We start from the raw sequence: 25,264 nt of genomic DNA on the forward strand, positions 1-25,264 counted from the left end.
GCTTGAGTGTTCTTTGGTTTTTTTTTTGTTTTTTTGTTTTTCCCTTCATTTTTTGTGAATGCAGTGTTTGGTTTTGGCTTGTGGTTGCCCTCTTTTTTAAGTATTCTAACCCCTTCCTATAAGTGTGTTTTAGCCTGATAGTCCTGTAAGTTCAAACACTTCATTACTATATTAAAATTAAGAAGAGAAACAACCAAAAAAAGGTCTATTTATTTCCTTACTTCTCTTGCCCACATTTTATGATTTTGATGACTCTTTCTTTTTAATTTTATTTTGTTTGAAACATGTTCATGATTAAATCTGTATGCTGGCTTATTTCAGTGACTGCTCTCTGATTGTGGTTTCCTCAATCCTAGTTTTTCCTTTTTTTTTTTTTTTTTTTTTCTCCTCCCTTTCTTTCCTTCCGTTCTTTTAGGTTTAGAGAAGCCCTTTCAATATTTCTTTTAGCCTGGGTTTGGTATTGCTGTATTCTTTTAGCTTTTGTTTGTTGGAATTTTTTTTTTTTTTTGTCTTTTTACCTTTCCTAGGGCTGCTCCTGTGGCATATGGAGGTTCCCACACTAGGAATCCAATCAGAGCTGTAGCCGCTGGCCTATGCCAGAGCCACGGCAACTCGGGATCCGAGCCGCATCTGCATCCTACACCACAGTTCACGGCAATGCTGGATCCTTAACCCACTGAGCAAGGCTGGGGATTGAACCTGCATCTTCATGGTTCCTAGTCAGATTCATTAACCACTGTGCCACGATGGAAACTCCTGGAAAAAATTTTTATTTCCCCTTCTATTTTAAATGATATTCTTGCTGGATAGAGTATTCTAGGTTGCATATTTTTTTCCTTTTAGCACTTTAAATACCTCTTGCCATTCCCTCCTGGCCTGTAGAGTTTCTGTAGAGAAATCAGGTGATAACCTTATGGGGTTTCCCTTATAGGTAACATTCTGCTTTTCTCTTGCTGCCTTTAGGATCCTCTCTTTATCACTAACTTTTGCCATTTTTATTATAATGTGTCTTGGTGTGGGTCTATTTAGTTTCAACTTGTTTGGGGCCCTCTGTGCTTCCTGTATCTTGAACTCAGTAGCCTTTAGATTTGGGAAGTTTCCAGCGATAATTTCTTCAAATATATTTTCCATCCCCTTCTTTTTCTACTCCTTCTGGAATTCCTATTATGCGTAGATTGGCCTGCTTTATATTATCCCATAGGTCTCTTATATTCCTTTCATGTTTTTTCATTTGGTTTTCTGTCTGCTGTCCTGATTGGGTGATTTCTATTAATCTATCTTCCACATCAGTAATTCGTTCTTCTGCATTATTCATTCTGGTTTTTACTGCCCTTAGTTCAGTTTGTATCTCTGCAAATGAATTTTCTAGTTTTTCTTGGCTCCTCATATTTTCTAGTTTCTTTCTGAGGGTGTCTGCATTACTGTTCATATCTTCTCTTAATTCCTTCAGTATTTTCACTGTTTCTCTTTTGAACTCCAGGTCTGTCAGACTGCAGAGATCTGTTTCATTGTTGACTGCTTTAGGTGAGTTCTCCTGTTGGTTTAAGTGGGGGTGGTTTCTCAGCTTCTTCATCTTGCTTGTTGTTTTCTTTTTCCTGGGGGAGTTGTACTCTCTGTGACCAGGCAGTATTTGCCTTGTCACTGCCGTAGAATGTTTCCTGAGGGCTGGCATTGTTGGTCAGTCTTTGAGGCAGCATGGCTTTTCCTGAGTGTGGGTGGGGCTGACAGGGTCTCTCTGAAGCAAAGGAGGACTTCCTTTGGGCAGACAGGACTGGGAGGTCCACACTGCGATGGAAGCAGATTTCACTCAGCCGAGCAGAGCTTGCTCTGGTGTTTTGGGGCTGTGGGGCTCTTGCAGGGGGCTGGGGGTGCTGGGCAGCTGTTCCGTGGGAGTACAGCACCCCCCCGAGGTCTGGAGGGGATAGCTGGGCTGCTGAGAACCCAAGAGGCTCTTCCCCAGGGCAGTCAGAATTGGAAGGACTGCCTGAGAATGGAGGCAGATTTTTCATGGCCCAGCCGAGCTTGTTCTAGCTTTTCTGGGCTGTAGGCCTTTTCCCAGGGGCTGGTGGTGCTGGGTGCTCCTCCGCAGGGGTGTAGCCCCTCCAGAGGGCAAGCAGGCCAGGGCAGGCAAAGCCCCTGCGGTGGTCGGCTTGGGCAAATGGTGAGGCCCGCCCCCCGGGATGGCAGGCAGCCCCAGGTCTGGTGCCTGCATGGGGTGGATGCCCTGGGAAGCATAGCTTTCCGATAGCTGAGGGCAAGTGAGCTCGCTGTGGCATGGGGAGTATTCTATGGTGGCCCACCCCTTCTTCTCTCCCCTCCCCAACACAGGCACCTTGTCTCTCCTGCAGATCCAGGTCTTCTCCCAGTTCCCTTTGATGCGGCTTTCCAGTCCCCAGCCCTTAGTATATTGCTCCCTCCCTCCGCGATGCTCCGCTTTCTAGTCTCCCAGGCAGTCTCTGCCGCGTCAAACCTGACAGACTGGTTCCTAGACCCCCCACAAGCAGTCTCCGCACTGCCCACCCCAACCCGTTCCCAGGGACTAACGTCCGGAGCCGAGGTCTCGGTGCCCAGCCCCCACCCAAGCGCCTCTGTTTTTGGTGACTGTGCCAGTAGTTCAGATGATGTGTTTGGTTCTCGCTCTGCTTTTCAGAACTCCGACTTACTGCTGTGCTCTTCTCTGCATCTGGAGATTCCTCCGATTCGGTTGATCTTCCCATCGAGTAGGTGACTTTCCCGGGTGTGGGATCCCTTTCTCCTCCACAGTTCCCTTTCAGGAGCGCCCGTCCAGCCCCGATTCTCCTCTCACTCTCCTCTTTTCTCTTATTTTACCCAGTTAGGTCACGAGATTCTTGCTATTATTGGAGTTTAGGTTCTGCCAGCGATTGATTGCTGTTCTGTGCAAGTCTTTTAACCTGTAGATGTGGTTTTTGTGTGTTTGTTTGTGGGAGAGGGTGAGTGTGTCCCCCTACTCTTCCGCCATCTTGCCTCCTCCCTCAAAAATTCTTCTTTATAAGAGATTGCCAGGAGAAAAATCTGAGAGATTGAGAATTAGAAAAAATAACATTTGCAGGTGTTCCCTATTGGCCTAGGGGTTAAGGATTCCGCCTTGTCACTTCTGTGGTGCAGATCGGACCCCTGGCCTGGGAACTTCCCCATGTGTCTGGCATGGCCAAAAAGGAAAAATACCATTTTCCACTCAATGAGAAGATTGTATCTGGGCAAAATAGGTGCTAAAAATGTTATGCGAAATATTGCTGGGGGACCTAACAGCAGGGGACTATCGACAACACTCAAAGGGAGCTAGCCAGCCCCTCGGCGAGCTAATGGGACACAGGCAGACCTACTGGGAGACACCAGCTCTTGCCAGAAATCGGCCCAGAATCACCCTTCCAGGGCTAATAAACCAGTTTACAGGAAACCGGGGGCTAGAGAAACATATTAAACGACATCAATGGAATTCAGAGGGGACATTCTAGAGGACAAACGACCTGCTTTCTCCAACAAACAAATGGCATGGAGAGAAATGGGGAATGTGAACATGTTTAGATTAAATGTAATTTAAGAGGTGAATGAAGCAAATGCCCTCTTTGTGAGGGCTTTGGATTCTTACCCAAGCCACCCGCAGGTAAAAAAGGTATTTTTTGAGACAACTGGGGACATTTTAACAGGCACTGAGTATTAGATAATGTTCCATGACGCAGTTCTTGCTGACTACAGTTACCTACTGGTTTAAATGACAGAATGTCCCAAAATCTCCAGGGATGAAGAAGCAGCCACCAAAATGATTGGTGTGCTGGCGGATGGCGGTGTGCCCCACATGCTGCCTCTGTCCCATTTGTTTCCGTTCCAAACTCGGGCCCCACACCTGTGCGTTTCATGGGTACGTCTAAAAAAGAGCTGTAATGGCAGCTTTATTTCCCCCTTTAGGACAGTCAAGTCCAGGTTTTGCTGGCTTGATCACAGAGTTTTGTGTAGGAAACGTCCAGACAGGAAGAGAGAGGAGTGACCTGTTGAACTCTCTGGGGATCGTGTGGAGGAGGGACTGAGCTGGGGGGAGGCGAGAGGCGGGAGAAGAAGGAAGGGAGGGAAGGAGAGGCTGGGAGGCTGAGGAGGTGAGTGAGGATTATGGCACGAGGGAGCGGGGTCGTGCCCCTCCCCGACCATTGCCCATTTAAGACTGGCAAGAGGTCACCTCTCCTGGGATCCCGGTTCCACAGCCAGATCCTCGAGTCAACAGTGCGTGATGTCCACGAGACGATAGAAATTGTATTCACCCAGCAACTAAGGGGCAATGCCCGGGGCAACAACAGGGACTCTAGTCTCTGCCTCAGCACTGTGGGCAGTGTCGCCCCTTCTCTGCTGTTAAAAAAAGTCTGGACGAGGATGACTGTGGTGCTGGGGTGCATCTCAAGGAGACTGGACACTTCCTTCTCTCCCAAGAGGTTGCCAATCATTGCTCCCTCCCGTCTTTGCCCTCCCTTCCAGCTTCCCTCCCCCAGAAGAAAAAAACAAGAACAAAAAGCATTAGCCTTATTCTGGAAGCCAGTGTGACTGTATTTTGACTTTCATCCTTGACGTTCACATTTCAGGAGAACCCTGACCTTTCTGATTCTTCCACGGTCCCTCGGCCCCCAGATCTACTTACTTTCAAAGGAGCCCTCTTTAATCAGCTGTTAGTAAGTAATGTAATAACTGGCCTATTGCGATGCTAAAGATTGAACAGGGCTGAATGCTGCATCTCTGCATCACTGTCCATGACATGTAGGGTCATGAGATGTAGACACTGGTTAAGTGTCTTCACAGTGTGACTTCATGGACTCAGATTGTGTCTGATGTGGATAAGCCATGATCTGTCTGCCCTCAATTCTTGTTAAAATGCAAGTATTTGGGTTATAAGGGAAAAATACGAAGCTCACTGAGTAAAAAATGACTACTACAGTCCTAGAGGCAATACAATCTACGAACGAATTCATAAGCTGTGACTTGCCCCAAAATCATACCAAGTATGATTTGGTTTCATGGGAAAAAATAGGTTAGAAGCCAGTGATTGAGTGGGATTCCCATTTTGCATTTATATGCAGGTCATACCCGGATGTTGACAGGATGTGTGTTTGGGGAGCTCGCAGAGGGGGTGTGAGCCAAGATGGGGACAGAGGGAGGGAAGGCATGTGAAGTGGGAGTCACCTGGGGGGCGTGTGAGTGTGTGGGAGTTCCTGTAGCATGTGTGTGTGCACAGTCCTAGACACAGTGGAAAACCATAGTCAGCACCCAGACTTCTAGAACCCATAAGATTGGTACTGAAGCCAAAAAAACAATGGAAGGTCTATCACCCCCTTCCTCCCCCGCCCCCCAGGAAAACTCAAGGATGTTTAAGGGCAAGAACTTTGGAGTCAGACCTACTTTTAAATCCCAACCCAGCACTCACTAGCTGAGGGACTCTGGACAAGTGACGCAGCCTCCTGACATCACCTTCTCATCTATAAAATAAGGATACTTCTTAGCGTCCACATGGGGCTGAGCACAGTGTGACACACAGCAGACACTCGATAAAGGGGAGCTTTAAAAACTTCTAGCCCATTGCTCAAAGAAAACTGCACCATAGCAACACAGTAATCTCCAACAGAGCAATTTTTTAAATACATTCACATTCTATAGCTTTTTTATTCTCAAGAGGTTTGGGCTTTTTTGTTTTGTTTTTGGAGAGGGAGAATAGAGCTGACAGACAATTCTTGATTGCTGTGGCTCCTGGGATTAACAAGAGGGCGAAAATCTAAAGTCCACAGGCTGATCGTCCCCAGTGATTTCAACCCACAAAACCTTTTACACGTGTTCTCACTTGTAAGCAGATCAGCTGACCGGAGCTTGCAGCCTCATTTTGTCTGGTCTCACCCTCTGACAAAGGCGCTGGGAGGCTGAGATCGGCCACCACTCTCGTCAGGTGAGTGTGGCGTGCGAGCCTCCTGGAGCAGGTGCTGATCCGTTTGCGGCTGGAAACCTCAGTACCTCTTCCGTCTTTAACACCAAAATCGATTATAATTTTAAGCCTTCTGAGGTTTTGCTGTAACGAGTGGAAATTTAGCCAGTAATTTCTTTGGGATTAGAAAGCAAAGAGCTAGTATAAATACAAGGTCCGTGTTACTTTGCAGAATATCTAGAGTGCTTCTTAAACCCATTAAAAAGTAATTCTGAAATCTTAGTCACAGTCACGCAAAGATTTCTTCCCCCTACTGCGAGAAAGTCCCTGCTCTAAGTCTGGGAAAGCCACTCCTGGGTTAGAATAATGGAAATTATGGTTTAACATTCTCAGAAAGTAATAGTAATAGAGCCCTTTTCTTCCCCCCACCCCCCTTTTTATAGCCTCTATGGCATTTCCCTGCTAATGCTATTCCAGCTGTGGAGTTACTCTGCTTGAATAGGGTTGCAGTTCTCAACCCGTCTAATTGCTGGGTTCTGCATAGGAATCGTTACGCCTCCCTGAGCAAGTGCTGGCTGCCGCAGACCCTCAGGCTTTGTTAGGGACCTTCTTGTGGTTATTATCGTAGCTGATGCCACCAATGCCCTCTAGCACGTTCATGGGCAGAGGAAACACGATGGTGGAATTCTTCTCCGTGGCCACGGTGGTTAAGGTCTGCAGGTAGCGCAGCTGGAGGGCGATGGGGGACTCGGCCAGCACCATGGAGGCTGACTTCAGAGACTTAGAAGCATTCATTTCTCCTTCCGCTGCAAGGACCTAAAAGGCCAGGAATAAAAGACTTTACAAATAAAAGCTGACAGCTGCGCCTGCTGCTTTCTTTTGCTGGGTCCGTACAGAGACTTCTTTCCCAGCCCTTGCTTGGCCACACATGTTTCACGCACTTACTTCCCTGGCAAGGAGAAGAGGTGCACATCCTAACGTGATTAGAGAAACGTAAGGAGGTTGCAGGAAGTGGGGATTACAAATTATGAGGCCCTGGAGCTCATTTTCAAACAAAATAAAAACACCGTTTTTAATCCAAACACAAACAGGTCCATCCACCAGCGTGATGTCCTTGAATCACCTTGAAGTCTCATCATTTGCCATCTGAAATTCAGGGTCTCCAACCTGTCCTTTTTTCTCTCCTTTTTACCTATCCTAGATGGTCGTTTTTTAAATTTATTTCTGTTGCCAGTTTTGCCTCATTCTTACAAGGTAAGGATTGTTTCAAGTTCTGATTACAAGTGGCAGCAAGTGCCAGTGTGAAAACCCTTGCTAGAATTCTCCTCAGTACCCTGCTCCTCTTCCAGTTCTCAGGCTGCCCACGAAGGACTTAGCACTTGGCCACCCCGCCCGTGGGCATTCACTGCCTGTGTTCGAAAGTGCCTCCTAAGTCCATTGCTTAGAAGTGGCTGGATCTCAACAGATAAATGAGAGAGAAGTAAAGCGAAACCTTCCTTACTGCCTAAGATTCCAAAAGAGGGATGCAGAGGCTTCTAATCTGATTGGTTTCTGATTCTTCAGGAAACCCATCCACACAGAGAGGAAGGCTGGAGAGCCAACAGATTCAAGAACACTGGAGGCCAAGGTGCCCTCACAGCTTGTAATTCTAACCCGACTGACGTCATCCTTTCCAGTTCAATTAACAGATTTGGATGATGTGCAAAAGACAGGCACCAAGATGCTACATCAGGTTCCCCAGATTTATAAAAATGCAGCTTCCTGGGCCCACTGGAGACTCTGCTTCACTAAGTATGAGGTGAGGCCTAGGAGGTAGCATTTGCTTTGCTTATTTCTCTCTAGGAGATTCTGCTGTGTGGCCGGGGTGGGGACCTGCCTTGTTGAGTCAGATTATGTTGCTAAGTGCCCTTGACGAAGACCTATTTCTTCCCCAAGGTACATTAAGCTGCCCATTATCTTTTAATTCAGGGGGAAATTCTCAGTAAAAACTGTGGGGAAGAAAAAGAAAAACCCTTTTCATCACAATAATTTGAGAGGCCCCAAGCTTCCTGCCAAGCTCCATCCTTTTTTTTTTTCCTTTTAGCCCTGTCTTCAGCATGTGGAAGTTCCCAGGCCAGGGATCTAACCCATGCCACAGCAGTGACCCAAGCCACTGCAGTGACAATGCTGGATCCTTAAGCCACTGAGCCTCAAGAGAACTCCCAAGCTCCATCTCTGCCTGCTCCGAGGCTGGGAGGCTTGGCCTCCAGTGCAGACAGCGTCGCCCTTACCCTGGCCCTGGCCTCCCGGGTGGCCTCGGCCTCCGCGGCCATGGACCTCTGCAGCTGCACAGGAATCCGGACGTCTTTGATCTCCACGCGGGCCACCCGGATCCCCCACAGCTCGGTGGCATCGTCAAGTAAGGTCTGTTTCCAGGTCAAAAGAAAGGACAATGATCAGAAGACAAGTGATGGGATCTACGTTTTAATGTATTTTATATATGCAGGAAATGTACTCTTTTCTCCTGCATTTACAGCACCTGGAGTGAGACGGTTGGGGGAGGGAATAGGAGTTCTCATCACTTGTTTGCTGGAATTGAAGTGAATCCAGGCAGGACTCAGGAACAAATCTTGACAGGTCTTTTAACAGGTGGTCTCTCAGCAGGTGCATCCCAATTCGTCCCTCATTAAGTATGTACTATTGGTCTAGATTCAAGCAAACATCCTACATTTTCTTGCCACCGGCACCAGGCAGGCAGCAGTGGATTTTGTCCTGGCTCTGCCATTTGCAGCTATAGATCATTGGGTCCATTACTTAACCTTTCTGAGTCTCTGTTTTCATACCCATAAAAGGTTTTCTTTCAAGACCGTCATAAGATGTTGGAAGTAATACATTTAAGTTATCTGTCAGTGCCTCCCAGTGACTCGATATATACTATAACTGTGGTTTGGGGGGTGGGGGTGGCTGCACTCATGGCATGTGGAATTTCTCTCACCAGCCAGGGATCGAACCTAGGCCACAGTAATGACAACACCAGATCCTTAACCTGATGAGCCACGTGGGAACTCCTCATCCAGGACTTTTTGAGATATAATTTGTCTTGCCCTGTATATCCTCTGGCCTGTGGCCAATTTTAAACAGGTAGCAAGGCATAGTTTTTAGAGCAGAAGAAGCCTAACAATCAAAGATATGCTCATCCTTTGTAAAAGCTTAAGACCACAGAGATACCTTGCTGGTTATCCTGGAGGAGGAAGGATGAGCAAGGGTGCCTGAGAAACAGTGAGATCAGAGGGGTAGATCCCGCAAAAGGAAGAAGGCAGAGATCTCCGTGATACCAAACAGCAAGAGAGCCCTCGCCTTTCTGGGATCCCCACAGACCCCCAGGAGGGGGGGACCTCACAAGAAACCAGTGATCTGTGACGGGGGAACATCTGAGTCTCCAAATTTGTGGGGCTCTTAAAATGACATGGAGAGTTGTCATGCACAACTGTCTTTCTCTCATAAAACCCCAGGGACTTTGTGCTACCTTAGGGGCTAGAGGAGATGCCAAGAAGGACCAAAAGTGAATTTCCCTCTTGACTTACCGAAGGCAGGCTCAGAACCCAAATGTAACTGATTTAAGAAAATATAGAAACGTGACTGTGTGTAATCTCGGGTGTATGCAAGGGAGATGGATACCTGTTACATCCTCATCAGTATTATAATCACACTGACCATTCGTGTCATTAGCAACACGAAGTCGGATTTCCGGGGGACGGCAGTCCTGTGCTGTCTATCTATCGAGTCGTAACTTTCACTTTGCACCAAAATGCAGGAATATACAGCTGCTTGAGAAATGGCAGCACCACCTGGGAGTCATCTAACTAAAATTAACTCTGGTCTCTTACCTCATCAGAAAAGTCTAAGGTGTACAATACTAATTCATGATTTTGAATCCCAAAGAAAATGGATATGTGCACAATTCCAGCAGTCCCCTCCTCCTACTCAGATATTTAAATCTGGACTTTGCGATTATAAAGAAATGAACTCCCGAAACGAAGCCCCAACTGATTAGAGCAGGTGTGTGTGTGTATGCACGCGCATGCCTGTACACACACATGGGAGGTGCTTTGACTTACTGATAATTAAAATGAGCAGATTAAAGATGCAGGCTATTGGTTCTTGGTGTCCTTACCTGGATGCTATGGGCGATCTCTTCTCTGCCAGCTAAGATTTGGGACAAGGTCTGTGTCCCTAGGACATTTCTCAGAGTGGTCTGAGCCAGCAGAAACGTGGCTTGGTGGACATCATTGACATTGGCTACTGCTGAGACCGCGCTGTAAATTCTGTAATAGACCACTCCATCCACTTGAGTGGTCACAGAGTCCCTGGTGAGGATCTGGAGAGCAAGAGCACAGGACATCACATGCTTACGCCTTTCGCAGTGATCGACCAAGGGCCAGCCAGCCCCACAGCCCCCTCCACAGGAGGGGAGCATTAATGAAACTCATACAGCATCACCAATTATCTGTCCCGGCTGGAATATCATCAGCCTGGTTGATAACAAAACTCTTACACAGGTGAGATCTGTACCTAACCCTGTAACTTCATCTGCAGGAAGGCTTGCATCCCATAGTCAGAGGGGAGATGAGGTATTTCCATTTTAAAATGTAATGGCAGACCTCTGCTGGAATTCTGCCTTCTACAGAGCTGGAACACCAGTTTCCCTGATACCTGCAATCTTTTCACTTCTCAGTTTCATCCAGCTTGTGAATTGCAGTGCTGCTTAGAAAACATAGATGGCACCAGAGACCATGTTCTAGACTCTAGAATGAAAAACCAAGTTATCTTTATAGAGGCTCTGCGTTCATTGTTCTGAATTAACATGACAGCTACTCTGGAGCAAATAAGGCTTTGGGGGTATCACGGAAACAGAGCCCAGATCTCCTTTCTCGCCCTAGAACTATTTACTATGGAGCCAGAAAAGGCCCATGATAAGTCCCTAAACATCCTAAGCTCTCTCATGACTAGGGGTGCATTCTGAAATAAGGACTCTGCAGTCGCTGCCAGTGGCATGGAGGCCTCACTGTTGTGTCTTGATTGAGGTTTCTGGACCCCTAACCTGATTTTTCTCTCTTCTCATTCCCTTTGCGCTCCCACACATTTTTTCTCAGATTGTTTTGTTCATCAGAAAGTGGCATGATTATTAAGCAATGCCGCTTCTCTTCCTTAGCGCCCAGTTACTGGTTTGGGTTATTTAGTTGCACTACTTTAGGAATGGAAACGAATTATTTGAAATCCAACTACGGGTGGACCCTGTGCTTTGGGTACTCTTTCCCCATGCCCACCCCACTTTGTTGCACACACACACACACACACAAAGGTAAAGCAGAGGTGAGTGAGACAGATATTCCTAAAACATTTCCTGAGAAGGTGATGGAAGGGATAATATAATAACCAGCCAATGAATTAATTTCAGCTCCTTCGTACAGTGATTTTTCATTCTCCCAAGCATCTGCCGTCATTCTGCGCCCAAGCTTCTCTGCCATCTGTATCCCTTCTTTCTCTTCTCTCCGCCTCCCTCCCACATAGTCATTCCAAGTCTTCTGGCCATTCAGCCCTTCCCTGGGCTTCATTCTCCTTTGATGAAACAAGCCCAGTAGTTTCAGGAGTCACCTAGGGGCTCCACAAGCAGATCTCTAAGAATCCATCCTTCTCTTTATAGCTTAAAACATAAAATCTCACTTGTCCACATAACAGGAAGATACTGGTTTTCTTTCTAGCAATATATCTTTAGTCAGCATTACCTCCTGTGGAGGAATGTTGCAAGTGACCGTCCGGAGATCAACTTTGACAAACACATCTACGCAGGGCAGGACCAGAATCAAACCTATGAAAAAGAAAACATGGTTTAAGGAGATCCCGTCATGGCTCAGTGGAAACGAATCCGACTAGGAACCATGAGGCTGCGGGTTTGATCACTGGCCCAGCTCAGTGGGTTAAGGATCTGGTGTTGCCGTGAGCTGTGGTGTAGGTTGCACACGCAGCTCAGATCCCGCGTTGCTGTGGCTGTGGTGTAGGCCAGCGGTGGCTACAGCTCTGATTGGACCCAGAGGCTGGGGACCTCCATATGCCGCGAGTGCGGCCCTGAAAAGACAAAAAGCAAAAAAAACAAAACAAAAAAAAACTACAGAAAATATGGTTTAAAATGTCACCCTACTGAAAATAACTGCAACATATTGTCTCCTAGGAATACTTAATTTTCATGAAACTATAAGTGCTTCTCAGATAATTTTTAAAATGTATACCTAGACCTTTGGAGAAATTATTTCCTCCCATCAGTCAATGACTTAAAGTGGTTCCCTTGAAATTAAAATCTTTTAATAAGAAGCCAAAGATCATTGACATTTGACAGTTAATTCTTGGATTTTCTTGTATAAAACATTCAACCTATGTCTATCTCAGTACTGAATCTGACATTTATTTAAAAGGATGGCTTGGAAATTGGTTTCCCTGTGTTAAAGGTATCTGTATAAAAAAAATTGAAGCAATAGACTTTTGACCTTGAATATCAGTGACTGTCAACATTCTCACTTATTTTCATTAGTGCTCAAGGAATGTTAGAATTAAAATCTTCCCAAGATTTCAGTGTCCCTAAAACCAATGTATTACAAAATTTATAGTTTCTCTGTAACTCTGTTCTGGTTCACATACAATAACATTCCTCAATTGTACGTACTTTTACTTCTCTCCAAATTGTGAGTATTGGGTTGGGGGCAAGGATAGGGCTAAGGAAACTCCTTTGAAGATCCTATGACTCCTTAACATAGCCCCAGAGAATATTCTGTACAGCAAGAGTTACATAGATTAGAACCACAAGGTGGAGTTCCCTGGTGGCTCAGTGGGTTGAGGGTCCAGCATTGTCACTGCTGTGGCTTGGGTGGGGGGTTGCTACTGTGATGCAGGTTCCATCCCTGACCTGGGAGCTTCCACATGCTGTGGGCGTGGCCCTCCAAAAAAGCACACAACGCACATCAGCAAGATGCAGACACCAATCTATTTCCAATACCAGAAAGATTTTTCTTCTATTGCTTTTTGTTTTTTTGGCCACACTAACGGCATGTGGAAGTTCCCGGCCAGGGATCGAACCCTTGCAAGAGCAATGACTATACTGGATCCTTAACCCACTCAGGCACCAAGGAACTTTCTGTGCCATTGTTTTATTTTCAAAAAAGAAACAAATTTTTAGGTTGAGTACTAATGCAGCTAAGGAGCTTTTGTTCTTTTGGTCTTTAAACTTTTCCAAGACTTGTGGTGAGGATTACTTCCTACTTTACTTTTTTGGGGGTGCTAAGAGTTAAGGTCATGGCCCTTAGAACTGGAGAGAGTCAAGTTCTAGCCCTACCGCTTAAATAGCTTGTGACCTGGGAACATTTATCTAATTTTTCTGCACTTCCATCACCTAGTATCTATATGGCAGTAGTGAAGATTGAGCACAAGTCAATATGATAATTAAAGAAAACACTGAACACGGAGCCAGGTACGTATTAAGTGCTCGAGAAGTAGCAGCTCTTATTATGAATATTTTCATTATTAGAGAATAATTACAAGTCACAGAAGTGGGCAGGTTTTCCATTAGCAATCTGGCCTGTTTCCCTCTGGCTCTCAGGACATTCTGCAGTGACTCGTTGGCCCCAGAGACACATATGACAAGAGTTGTCATCCTGGGACATTTAGTGGCAAAATCTTCTGGGAAAATTCATTTAAAAGACACTTTTCTCTAGAGTCCTCCAAGTCATGGCTATTTTACCTCTTTCAAATTTCCAATTTTATTCTCCCTTATAATCTTGGCCCCCACCTGATGTGACCGGACTAGGAAGGGGTTAACTTTGTTCTGTTACTCCTCAGCTGGATAATTCTAACACTGCTATTTGAACAAACTCATAAGCCTGTCCATAATAAACAATTCTTACCCTCTTTCTCTTAGGTCCCTTATTTGACAAGTAGGATTATACTAATGAAATGGCCAAGCTTTCCTAAGTTTCTTCTTTTGAAGTTTCTCATTTATTTTCATGCAACAGATACAACAGTGCAGGGCCAAGGGCAAAGCACACAAGGGAATAAGGATAGTCCTGCCCGTGGAGATCCTATAGTGCAGCTGGAGGGAGGATGAGTTTACTTAAACACATCGTATCGGGGGACAGAAAACAAATGTGATTAGAGAACAACAGCAAACAATCCTTCTTCTCCATGTGCCTACCAAGATGCTGTTTTGACAACCTTGCCTAAAATTTGTCATATGAAACTGTCATTTTGGTGTGTCGAAAACAACAGTAGCAGTTGCATAGAGTTCAACTAAATATACACCAAGAGAAGTGATGAGTATTAAATCAATATCTTACTCCTGGAGAGCTTCAGTACTGGTACCTCTCCCCACACCTTGCAAAAAACAAACAAAAAGTCCTTTTTTTTTTTTTTTCCCATCGCACCTGAGGCATGCAAAGTTTCCCAGGCCAGGGATCAAACCCAAGCCACAGCAGAGAAAGTGCTGGATCCTTAATCCACTGAGCTACCAGGGAATTCCGTTTATAGCATGAACAGTTTGGGACATTTTTTATTCTAAGCCTATAGAGAAGGGATGGATATAAAGACCACGCTTGACAAAAGGAATTGGACAGAGGTTTCCAGCTCTCTGTCTCTATTAGTCTACTTGCCATGAGAGGAAATTAACATTGACTTTTCTCTTAACTCTTTCCAAGAGTGAGAATCAAAAACCAGCTCCTGGGAATTGTCATGGGGGCTCAGTGGTAATGAACACGACTAGTATCCACGAGGACGTGGGTTCAATCCCTGGCCTTGCTCAGTGAGTGGGTTATGGATCCAGTGTCGCTGCAAGCTGCAGCGTAGGTCACAGATGCAGCTCAGCTCGGATCTGGCGTTGCTGTGGCTGTGGTGCAGACCAGTAGCTGCAGCTCCAATTTGACCCCAAGCCTGGGAACTTCCATATGCTGCAGGTGTGGCCCTAAAAAGACAACCAAACAACCCAGCTCCTGGAATACTCTTCCTGGATAACTAAATTTTCTGCCTTGGCCATTTGCTCCCTTCCTTCATTCTTCCTTCACTCTCTGGTAATAAGTGGCGTCCAGCCAAGGTAACCAGAGCCACCGTTTGTTCACGGCACTGAAACTCTCAGAGGGAGTGTTGGAAAACAGGTCTAGGTTCCCAGCCGGCCGAGCTAGTGGTCTACTGGCCACTCCCAGTAACTCGCTTAAGGAGACAGCACCCTTCAACTGCATGGAAAGGCAAGGGCCCTGGCTTCCTGTGATTTTCTCCCCCTCGGTAAATGCTGCCAGGGAAAATGTTGGTGACAGTGGCAGCAGTCCTAGGTGCCCTCGATCCTTATCAGGGCTGCCGCGGTGTCATTCATACCTGGCCCCTTGGCTTTTTGGGCTTGGATGCGTCCCAGGCGGAAGACGACAGCGCGTTCGTACTCCTTGATGATCTGCGAGGTTAAGGGAGACCAGTGAGTCCTCATGTTCGTCAGCTCACAGAGACCCCCGTTTACTTCCCAGGGAATTACCTTCAAGCACATCCATACGGAGACAGGGAAGGTTATGACCATCAACAGGAAAGAAAGGGAAAAGAGGATCCAGCCACACACACCCAGCCCTTTACTCTTGATGCCTAGGAAATGAGACGGAGGCAAGCCTGTGAGTGCCGCGGGTCTTAGGAAACACACACACACACACACACACACACACACACACACACACACACACACACACACACACACACACACACACAGCTTTTCTCTCTTGCCTGTTTAATGTTGTCTGGTTCCATTTTTGCTTTGACAATTGATTTTTTGTGTGTGCCTCACATTCGCCTTTGCGTCCCCTAGGCCCACGTGCTCCCTTCCAGGAAGACGTTCTGATCTTACCCTCACCCTGGCGGGCTCCTCTTCTGAGTGTCCAAAGCACTCACTATCGTCACTATTCACAGCACTTTGTCACTTTTAGTTAGGTTTCCTGTAGATTTTTAGTGCTTTGAGAGCAGGCTTTGTATTTTTATATCTCCATCTCCTGAAACACTGGAGATTCTGGTTCCATTCACTGAACGAGGGAAGTGGGTGACACCCTCAATGCTTTGAATTTAGTTCATTACTCAGAAACGTTCACTGAGTAATGAACTAAATTCATAGAGTAATAAAAACAAATAATACAAAAATTTTTTAAATTTAGGTTCCAAAAAAAAAAAAGAAAAAAGAAAAACATTGCTCAGCAACGTAATAGATGGATTTATTGATCTGTTTGATGTTTCTTGTTTGGAAAGACGGATCCATCAGAGGAGATTCTGGTTGCTCTCAAAACAGTCAGTTAAGCAGAGAACCACACAACCTCCCATTTTTTCCATCATGGGTCCTTACACCCTCAGCCCCCACACAATTATAAGAAGAAAATAAAGAGAAAATGCAAATGTTTTCCTTGCATCATTCTCCTCTCTCCTCATCCCCCCTTTTCTGTCTGAAATGACCACCAATAGCAACAAATACAAATGAGTCGTCCTTAAGATTTATGCCCAGGTATTCTCATGATAATGTTCCGTGTAAGCGCCGTATATCAAACACACCCTGAAAGTACAATGGAGGGATAATTAACAAACCATGATAAATCTACCCCATATCATATCATAATTTTTTAAAGTTACGAACACGTGAGAAAATCGCTATAGTATGTTGTTTGTTTGGCCGCAACCACAGCATGAGGAGGTTCCCGGGCCAGGGATCACCTTAAGGGACCTGAATATACCAATATATGGTATGTTGTTAAAAGAATAAAGTAATAGGATGCAAAATTATACGGACAGTACAATCCCTCTTAGTTAAAAAAAAAAAAAAATGAGGAGTTCCCGTCGTGGCACAGTGGTTAACGAATCCGACTAGGAACCATGAGGTTGCGGGTTCGATCCCTGGCCTTGCTCATTAGGTTAAGGATCTGGCGCTGCCGTGAGCTGTGGTGTAGGTTGCAGACACGGCTCAGATCCCGCGTTGCTGTGGCTCTGGCGTGGGCCGGCGGCTACAGCTCCGATTCGACCCCTAGCCTGGGAACCTCCATATGCCGCGGGAGCGGCCCAAAGAAATAGCAAAAAGACAAAAAAAAAAAAAAAAAGAGTAAAAAAATATTGGAAGAAAATTAACCAAAATACTAAAAGTGGTTAATTCTGAGTGATGGAAGTATGACTGGTTTATACTGTTCAGAGAATTTTTATTTTTTGCTACCTTGATAGTTTTCAAAAGCAATGTTAAAATTAAAAAAACTAAGCATGCCAAGTTAAAAAAATGTCCTTTGTGTTTCTCCAGATGCTTTCCAGGAGAACAATAAAAATTGTGTGGAGTAAGAACAGTCACCTTCCCTGGGCCTGGGGAGGTGGGGTTACAGATTCTTCCCTCTTTGTTCACTCCCAAGCCTGTGGACACACAGTGACACGGGCTCTCAGCAACCTCCTGCTTCTTTCTCTAATGAATCAAGGATTTTAAGCACCAAACACAAAATATAAAGGAAAACCCTATGGGTTATCACTTTTTACCACCTGTAAATCATCTGACCCCCTGCCTTTTTCTCCTAAATATGCACACAGCTAGTGTCAAGAACATTTTTTAGGAAAAAGTGCAGAATTGCCAAACAAAACATACTGTGTGACTCAAAGTATGGTCTCCGTCTGGCAACCTCAGCAGCCTAGGACCGTTTCTGGAGGCAGAAAGTCCATTCCAGACCTAGAGATGAGAAGTTCTAGAGATGAGGACCAGGAATCTGAGTTTGAAAAATCTCCCCCAGGAAGATTCTTTTGCACATGAATGTTGAGGAGAATTTCTAAGATCGAAAGAGTCAAGATTCCAATTAACTTCACTTCAACTTTTAAAGCAATAGAACGGGGTGGGGTTTCATGGCCAAGGCTAATGAGTAGAGGTACTAATAACAGTCTGGGCCCTTGGGGAAAAGCCCTCATTTACAGCGTTCCGTGGATTCTAATCGACCCTGTGACGTCACTGAACTTGGAGTCCGGAAGAGTTGCACCCTAGTGGCCTCCGAAAGCTGGGACGGGGGTTCCCGTCGTGGTGCAGTGCAAATGAATCTGACTACTATCCGTGAAGATGCAGGCTGGATCCCTGGCCTTGCTCAGCGGGTCCACCGGCAGTTGCAGCTCTGATTCAGCCCCTAGCCTGGGAACTTCCAAAAAAAAAAAAAAAAAAAAAAAAGAAAAAAAAGGCAAGCTGGGACAAGCCTGCAGAAGGCTCCTGCTGAGGGTGGGAACAAGGATTCAGTTATTTAATTCTCTCAGCATTTGTGAGCAGAAATTTCTGTACAGCCTGAAGGACTGGATGATGTGCCTGATTCAGAGGAGGGCACACATAAGTCAAAGAAGGGCTGACACTGCACCCATCTCCTTAACTACCTAAAGCGCGTGGCATCAGAATTGTGACATATAAGCCCTGTTTCTCTTTGTTCAGTGATCATGCAGGTTTTTCAAAGATCAAAACCAAGTAAACCTGTAAATGCATTTAAATATTTCACTGGTGATACAAGCTTCGATCTTGCTGTTTACCCAGAGGATGTCTTAAGCCATTAAATACAAGCTAAAAAGTGAAATTTCTTGTTTAAAAAGGTAGTGAAGGCAGCTTTTAAAGAGACTTCCCACTTGCACTTCCAAAGGAGGTAGCCTCCGATACACCAGTGTCGCTATCCTACTTCAAGAGAAAAATCCTCTTTTCCAATTCCCGAGGATACTCCTAAATGTATACTTGCTTTTATAAACCGATAATACCAAAGTGTTCTCTCCTTCTAACTTGACTTCTTTGGAAACAAATTATAGAGCACTTGGGAGAGAGAGAGAGACACACACACACACACACACACACACACACATCCCAATATCAGTATTATCTTCTTCATCCTCACTTTCTGGACTTTCAACAAGGTTTTTTAACTCTGCAAGACCCAGTTTTCTTCACCATGAAATGAGGTAATAAAAAAACCTACCTCAGAATTACTGTAGAATTTAAAATATAATGGGAACACAATGCTTTGTAATACAAAAGAGCCAATAGAAAGTAAGTAGCTGAGGTAGAAGTTGTTCCTTACAGTCTAAGTTTTATTTTCCTCAACTTCTCTCCAGGTATCAAACATGGTGCAGCTCAAACTACCTTTTCTATTTAATCATAGCATCAACGGATGATATTCAGAAATGATCTTAGCCTGTTCAACATATCTTTGCTATTTAATGCAAAAAAAAAAAAAAAAAAACGAGTGCAAAGGTAAACACAAATTTCATCTAACACTTAAGAAAAAGAGCAAGTCAAGTCATAGACTGCTCTTCAAGAAGCAAATGAAACCATGAGAAGCAATGAATCTAAAATCCTGGGCTCTCAGGAATACTGAGGCCAATCTCAACATAGATTAGTCTACCTCGTGCTCACGCTCTAAGTGTAATGATAGGACCGTCACTTTGCTTAATCTCCATACAACACACTTAAGGCAAGAAAAAGGAACTTACCCACCAAATTCTCTTTGTCCTGCTTCTCGGGGGAGGATGCCCCAGGATCCATCTCATTCTTGGGGGGGCTTTTATGCTTGACAACTTTTCATGGGTTTGGAGCCAGACCGGGGCTCCGGGCAGCACCCAGATATGCTTGGGAGAGGGAGAGGAGAAAGACAGAATGAGAGACTGAGAGAAGTTCCTCCGCTTTCCTGAGCACCCTAAGGAGTCGTTACCCCGGTGAAGGAAGCCTGTTAACATAAACAAAACGAGCTCTTTGGTGAGTTCAGACTGCCGTTGTCCACAGGGGAAGTTCAAAAGTATACACATGACCCGCTGGTTGGGGGGCTTCCTGTAAAATGTCCTGGTGTAGTTTTTGGTATCATTTATATTTTATAAAACACTTCTCTGCAACGTGTGTGACCTGTTTATCATAATGAGCTGTCCGATACACAGGGCCAAGTATGTCTGCTCTTATGTTTCAGATGAAGGCCTTTCATCCAATTCATTTTAATAACACTCAGAGTGAGTCTGGTCATCCCAGCATCTTGATTAACATAATCCAATGACTGCCAACTATTAGTACGGTAAAGACTAAAATCCCAAGTGTCCTAAAAGACCAGGAGTCTGTCTCTCCTGCCCTTGCTTGCCTCACTTACATGATACTTTCTTTACTCAGCAACAGCCTCACTGGCCTTCTATCCACACCAAGCTATATGTGTCCTAAGTGTCGCAGGGCCTTTGCACATGTTACCACAGGCATGGTTATTCAGTTAATGTTCGTTTCATTCTCTAGACCAGGGGTTAGCTAACTACAGCCTGCCAGGCAAATTTGTTCTTCCACCGACTTTTATAAATAAACAGCCAAGTCTATTTGTTTCTATATTGTCTTTGGTCACTTTTTCACCCTATCTACACAGCTGAGTGGTTGCTGTAGTGACTGTATAGCCGATAAAATCTAAGATATTTGCAATTGGAAGTTCCTGTTGTGGCTCAGCGGTAACAAGCCCTACTAGTATCCATGTGGGTGCAGGTTCAATCCCTGGCCTTGCTCAGTGGGTTAAGGATCCGGTGTTGCCATGAGCTATTGTGTAGGTCACAAACATGGCTCTGATCCAGGATTGCTGATGTGGTGTAGGCTGGCAGCTGCAGCTCTAATCTGACCCCTAGCCTGGGAACTTAACATATGCCGCAGGTGCCCCCTAAAAAGCAAAAATAAATAAAATATTTGCAATCTATCTCTTTACAGAAAATGTTTGCTGACTCCTACCCCACATTATAGCTTCCAGGAGATGAGTGACTAGGTCTGTTATTTTTTTACCACGGCATCTGCAGCATACACAACAATGCAGGCACTAACTGTTGTCCGAGATACTTGTTGAAATAATGAATGAATAAGTAATTCATCAAAGACAACAGCTCATCAATGATAACACTTTTTCTCGAATCTAGATCTCTAGGTTCTTGTCCCAGGAGTCCTTCTTTCATCAAACCACTTGAAACAAGGGCAATTTTGCCTTCATTTCAACACTGAATGCACCAGTCTTCTAATCCTCTGACGTTCATTTTTCTGATATCAACTCTAAATAATATTTTGTTTTCCTTTGTGTGGAAACAAACAATAGAAAACCACCTCCAATATTTCCTATCTCATCTTGTCTTTTCAAGTGTTTCTTCTTGCAACCACGTATTTATTTTCTCAGCAACTTCAACTGTGAAAACCTCAAAGATTGTGGGTTACTTTTGCCAACTACTTGATAATCATAATTGCCTTCTGCACAAGCTCAAATTACAGTAATAACCAGGCAGGGCTGTCATCCACCTTTTGTAATTATAAGAATTAATATGGACTATTAGAACTTTGGGAAGGAGGCTGGGGACCAGAGACAGATTAAAACAGACACGTGTACGTCCTGAGTCAGAGACTTTTGGCTTTCAAATGCTTTCCTCTGCATTCTTCTCATACATCCTAGGTTAGGGCTTGATGTGGAAATGATGCCAGGGGCACGGTGAGTGAGAGGCAGGTGCTGGGCTCACACTGCCTGGATTTAATGAAATCCTGTCTCTACCATGACCTAGCTGTGTGACACTGAGTGACTTCATCTCTTCTGCTTCACTAGTTTCATCTGTAAAATGGGCATGATAATGTTCTTTACCAGAGTGGGCGGTGTGAGGAACACATGGCATAGTCCATGTAAATACCCGAGTAATGACTGGCATCGGTACACCGTGACAAGGATTCCCACAACTGGGAGCTGCGTTGTATTTCTCAGGACTTAGCTGTCTTCTTTCTAAAGTGGGGAATGTTGGGTTGATTTTCACAGTATCTTTTCCCCTTGGAAATTGATTAGGTTTCTCCAAATCTTCATGACCTCTCTCCACCCGCCTGGTTAATGCTTCTCCTGTTTGTGGCAAATCTGCAAACTTGACTTCCATCCCTGGTTCTGTGCCGTCAATCCATAGACGGTGTTCTCTTTCCTCCAGGCCTCTACTCCATCACCACGTTGTCTCCACTTTGGGACTCATCCCTCCTGGAAAGAGCAGGAGGAAGTCGTTGCCATCATTTCTTGCGAGCAGGTTATAGAGAAGCTTTGCGGCAACAGGAAGCTGCTCTCCTTCCCAGTAGGGTGACCCTCCGCATCATGAAAACAAAGTGTTTTGGAAGTGCTGGTTTCGCTAATTTCTAAATACATTTCCCCTTAACACTGGCCCAGTACCATTTACGCCAGCACCGCCATCACTGAGGTGCGAGGTTCAAAACAACAGTGACAATAATTGCTCCCTGGTGGCAGCTCTTAAGAGCCTCCAGAGTAATTGCAACAAACACATCCCCTTGCAAGATGACTAAGCAACTGCTTTCCTTCTTCCTGCAAAATGTTCCAGCTATCTCAACCTCGAAATCGAGAATGATTTCAACGAGTAAGGAGCACCCAGGACAAGCCGAGTTCCTAAACGGGAGCCCCAGGAAATGAAGAAACCATAAGCCCATCTGCAGGTCTTCCTCTTCTTTTGCTTAAAATATAAAACCATCATGGGTCACGTTAATGGAATGTTCTCCCCTTGTCCTAGGGGACCGAGGGATAGGGAAGAAAGCAGACAGAGAACTGCCCAATGCACTCCCGATGAAGATTTTGTTTGTTTTTGTTGTTGTTTTGGCCACACCTGCGGCATATGGAGATTCCCGGGGTAGGAATGGGACCAACGCCGCGGCAGAGACCTGAGCTGCTGCAGTGAGAACGCTGGATCCTCAATCCACTGAGCCATCAGAGAACTCCTGCGTGTTTCTAAACTTTTATTCTGTCAACTAAGGAAAGGCCTAAAATGAGAACAGTTATGGGTTTTTTAATTTATAATTAAAAATTTTATACAATTTTTCTTTCTTTTGCCATGCCTGTGGCATATGGAAATTCCTGGGTCAAGGACCAAACCTGCAGTGACCAAAGAGCAGTGACCACACTGGATCTTTAACCACTAGGCCACCAGGGAACTCCCTTAAACATTACTTTCCATCGGCAGTTACTGCAAAATACTTGGAATATTCCCCGTGCAAGGCAGCTATAACTTTTTTTTTTTTTTTTTTTTTTTTGGTTTTGTTGTTGCCTTTTTAGGGTTGCACCCCTGGCTATGGAAGTTCCCAGGCTAGGAGTCGAACTGGAGCTGCAGCTGCCAGCCTACACCACAGCAATGCAGGATCTGAACTGTGTCTATGACCTACACCACAGCTCACAACAGTGCTGGATCCTTAACCCACTGAGTGAGGCCAGGGATCAAACCCACATCTTCATGGATATTAGTCAGGTTCTAAATCTGTTAAACCACAACAAGGACTCCAGATTTACCTGAATTTTAATGAAGCTGAACAATTTTCACATGGCTATTGATAGGACCTTGGGATATATTAGTTTAGATCACTCTTCCCAACTTACATGCTAATATTGTCCAATATATAATCTTTTGGCTGAACCAAATTAGATATTGTTTACTACTGTTGTGTCACCTTTAAAAACAACATAAGTTCATTAAATTCGATTTGGCGTAAATTCTTTCCTAAAGCTTAAAATTAAGGCTAAACAATTGCATGAATTGACAGCAAATCCTATACAGACTACAGGCCTTTACGGAGAGATTGGAGAGGGGCATTTCTATTTCCTTCTCATAATGCCAGTCCTCACTGCCTGCAATAACTTACAGCTTACTATCTCTAATTCAACCTGCAGGCTGCAGCCTAAGTGATTTTTGCAAAGTGCTTTCTAATAAATTCCCAAACTCCGGACCATGGAGCAAAGGCCCAGCTCTTCAGTGGGGTTTACAAGGTCTTTCACCATCAGGTCCCTCCCTTGCTTTTTAGATCCAGGCTGCAAACTTCAAGTCCATCCAGTTGTATGATTATATTAATTTGCTAGTCTGTGACATTCCATGCCTTATAAAGGATGTTCATTCTTTTTTTTTTTTTTTTTTTTTAGCAAGCAAGCAACGTCTTCATTAAAGGAAAGCAAATAGCTCCCAGGATTGCTGGGAGGGGGGAGAAGAGCCCCCTTCTTTATTGTCTTATAGGGATTTTTATCTCTTAGAGGTGGAAAGGGGCACCAGTGTGGGGTCCAGAAAGATGTGGTTTTCTCCTATTGGCCTTGTTCAGTTACCTGTATCAGTCCTTGTCCAATATAGCTTTTCGGGTTGGAAATGTCCCAAAAGTTTTATGTTGTTTTTGTCCTTTTCTTTCCTTAGATTAAGTCACCATTCTTCTCATTCCTTTTTTATCAGTTAAGGAGTGGGCTAGAGAGTCGCATTTTCTATAGTAAACACAAGTCTGTGGGGAATACGCATTTCTTATAATAAAGCACGGCCTGTGGAGATGTTACTTCCTGGAGCCCTTAAGCCACAAATGTTAATCAGTGGCCCTATCAAAGAATGCATCGAAGCCCACGCTCCTACACTGACTACCTGAGTTAATACTCTGCCTCAATTCCCCCTCTAGAGTTGGAGACTCTAACTGCTGGGAAAAAGGGGCGACGACCCCTCTGACTGCTTCCTGCTGAAAAGGGGTGTCGTTAGGGAAAAGCAGTTAGGTCTCCACTCGTGGGACGGTCGAGTGGGCTTCGATACATTACACTGGGTACCCCTTCCATCACCATTTGAAGGTTGATAGTTTTTAATCGGGATGTAATGAAATGAGAAATACAATTAATTACACAGGGTCCGAATAAAAGGATTAAGATCACAATGATGGGTATGGTGAGGAATATGTTCACCAGCACGAGGAGGTCAACCAGTTCCAGAGGGCGCCTCCAAAAGCAGGAGCCGGATCCAACATCTTATGAATCTGCTGCTGGAGATCTAGCAGAGAATCAGACACATTCTGTGAATAATCAGAAATACAGACACAACATTTACATAAAGGATGTTCATTTTTAAACACTTGGTTCAAATTTACCACTTACTGTGTGATTTAGATCTTGGCTTCTTTATCTGGTTAGTTAGATTGCTAGTATTTCTCTCATAGGGTTGTGGGATACACAAAACCAGGCTCCAGCAATTATTCCAAGTGCTCCAAAAATGCTCTCTTCATTTTTATACAAAGTTTTAAGTGCACAATATATGCAAAATCCCAGGAATACATCTAAAAGATGGATAGGACACCTGAAAGAACAGATGAACATCTAAAAGATGTTCCTTTGCTCTGAAAAGGGGCTCACAGGACAGGAGAAATAATAGCATCTCTATTATTATAGTAGCATCACTTCAGAAAGATTACCCATTCAGTAATTTTTTTTCCGAATGAACAGTCAACATACATAAGCAATATAGGTACAATATACAATATAATCTCTAAAGTGTTTTCTGAGTGTAGACCCAACAGGA

The 25,264-nt window shown here is 44.7% G+C and overlaps 1 protein-coding gene across 8 annotated transcripts; it reads right to left on the reverse strand.

Annotated features, from left to right (window-relative positions):
• Positions 4,525-24,683, reverse strand: STOML3 (stomatin like 3). Of its 8 annotated transcripts, XM_021065271.1 has the most exons (9): positions 24,046-24,164; positions 21,608-21,936; positions 19,424-19,558; positions 15,453-15,556; positions 15,302-15,374; positions 11,680-11,762; positions 10,068-10,271; positions 8,185-8,319; positions 5,641-6,730 (listed from the first exon to the last, which is right to left on the reverse strand). In XM_021065271.1, the coding sequence occupies exons 3-9, from the start codon at positions 19,473-19,475 to the stop codon at positions 6,503-6,505; spliced, it is 879 nt and encodes a 292-aa protein (XP_020920930.1). In that variant the 5' UTR covers positions 19,476-19,558; positions 21,608-21,936; positions 24,046-24,164; the 3' UTR covers positions 5,641-6,502. The 8 variants fall into 8 exon arrangements, with proteins under 8 accessions (XP_005668418.1, XP_020920935.1, XP_020920934.1 ...); XM_005668361.3 differs by lacking the exons at positions 21,608-21,936; positions 24,046-24,164 and adding an exon at positions 17,565-17,645 and having other exon boundaries at positions 4,525-6,730; positions 19,424-19,553; XM_021065272.1 differs by lacking the exon at positions 21,608-21,936 and having other exon boundaries at positions 5,638-6,730; positions 24,046-24,528.

This window comes from Sus scrofa, chromosome 11 (assembly GCF_000003025.6).
Source record: "Sus scrofa isolate TJ Tabasco breed Duroc chromosome 11, Sscrofa11.1, whole genome shotgun sequence".
Classification (NCBI taxonomy): Eukaryota; Metazoa; Chordata; class Mammalia; order Artiodactyla; family Suidae; genus Sus; species Sus scrofa.

What these genes read in the sequence shown, in the direction of transcription:
- STOML3 (XM_021065270.1), bottom strand. Translation starts at nt 19,735, where the DNA reads ATGTGTATACTTTTGAACTTCCCCTGTGGACAACGGCAGTCTGAACTC. An exon ending in CCAAAAAGCCAAGGGGCCAG is followed by an intron (nt 11,763 to 15,301) that starts GTATGAATGACA and finishes TCTTTTTCATAG; the next exon opens with GTTTGATTCTGGTCCTGCCC. An exon ending in GCAACATTCCTCCACAGGAG is followed by an intron (nt 10,272 to 11,679) that starts GTAATGCTGACT and finishes CTTGCTCTCCAG; the next exon opens with ATCCTCACCAGGGACTCTGT.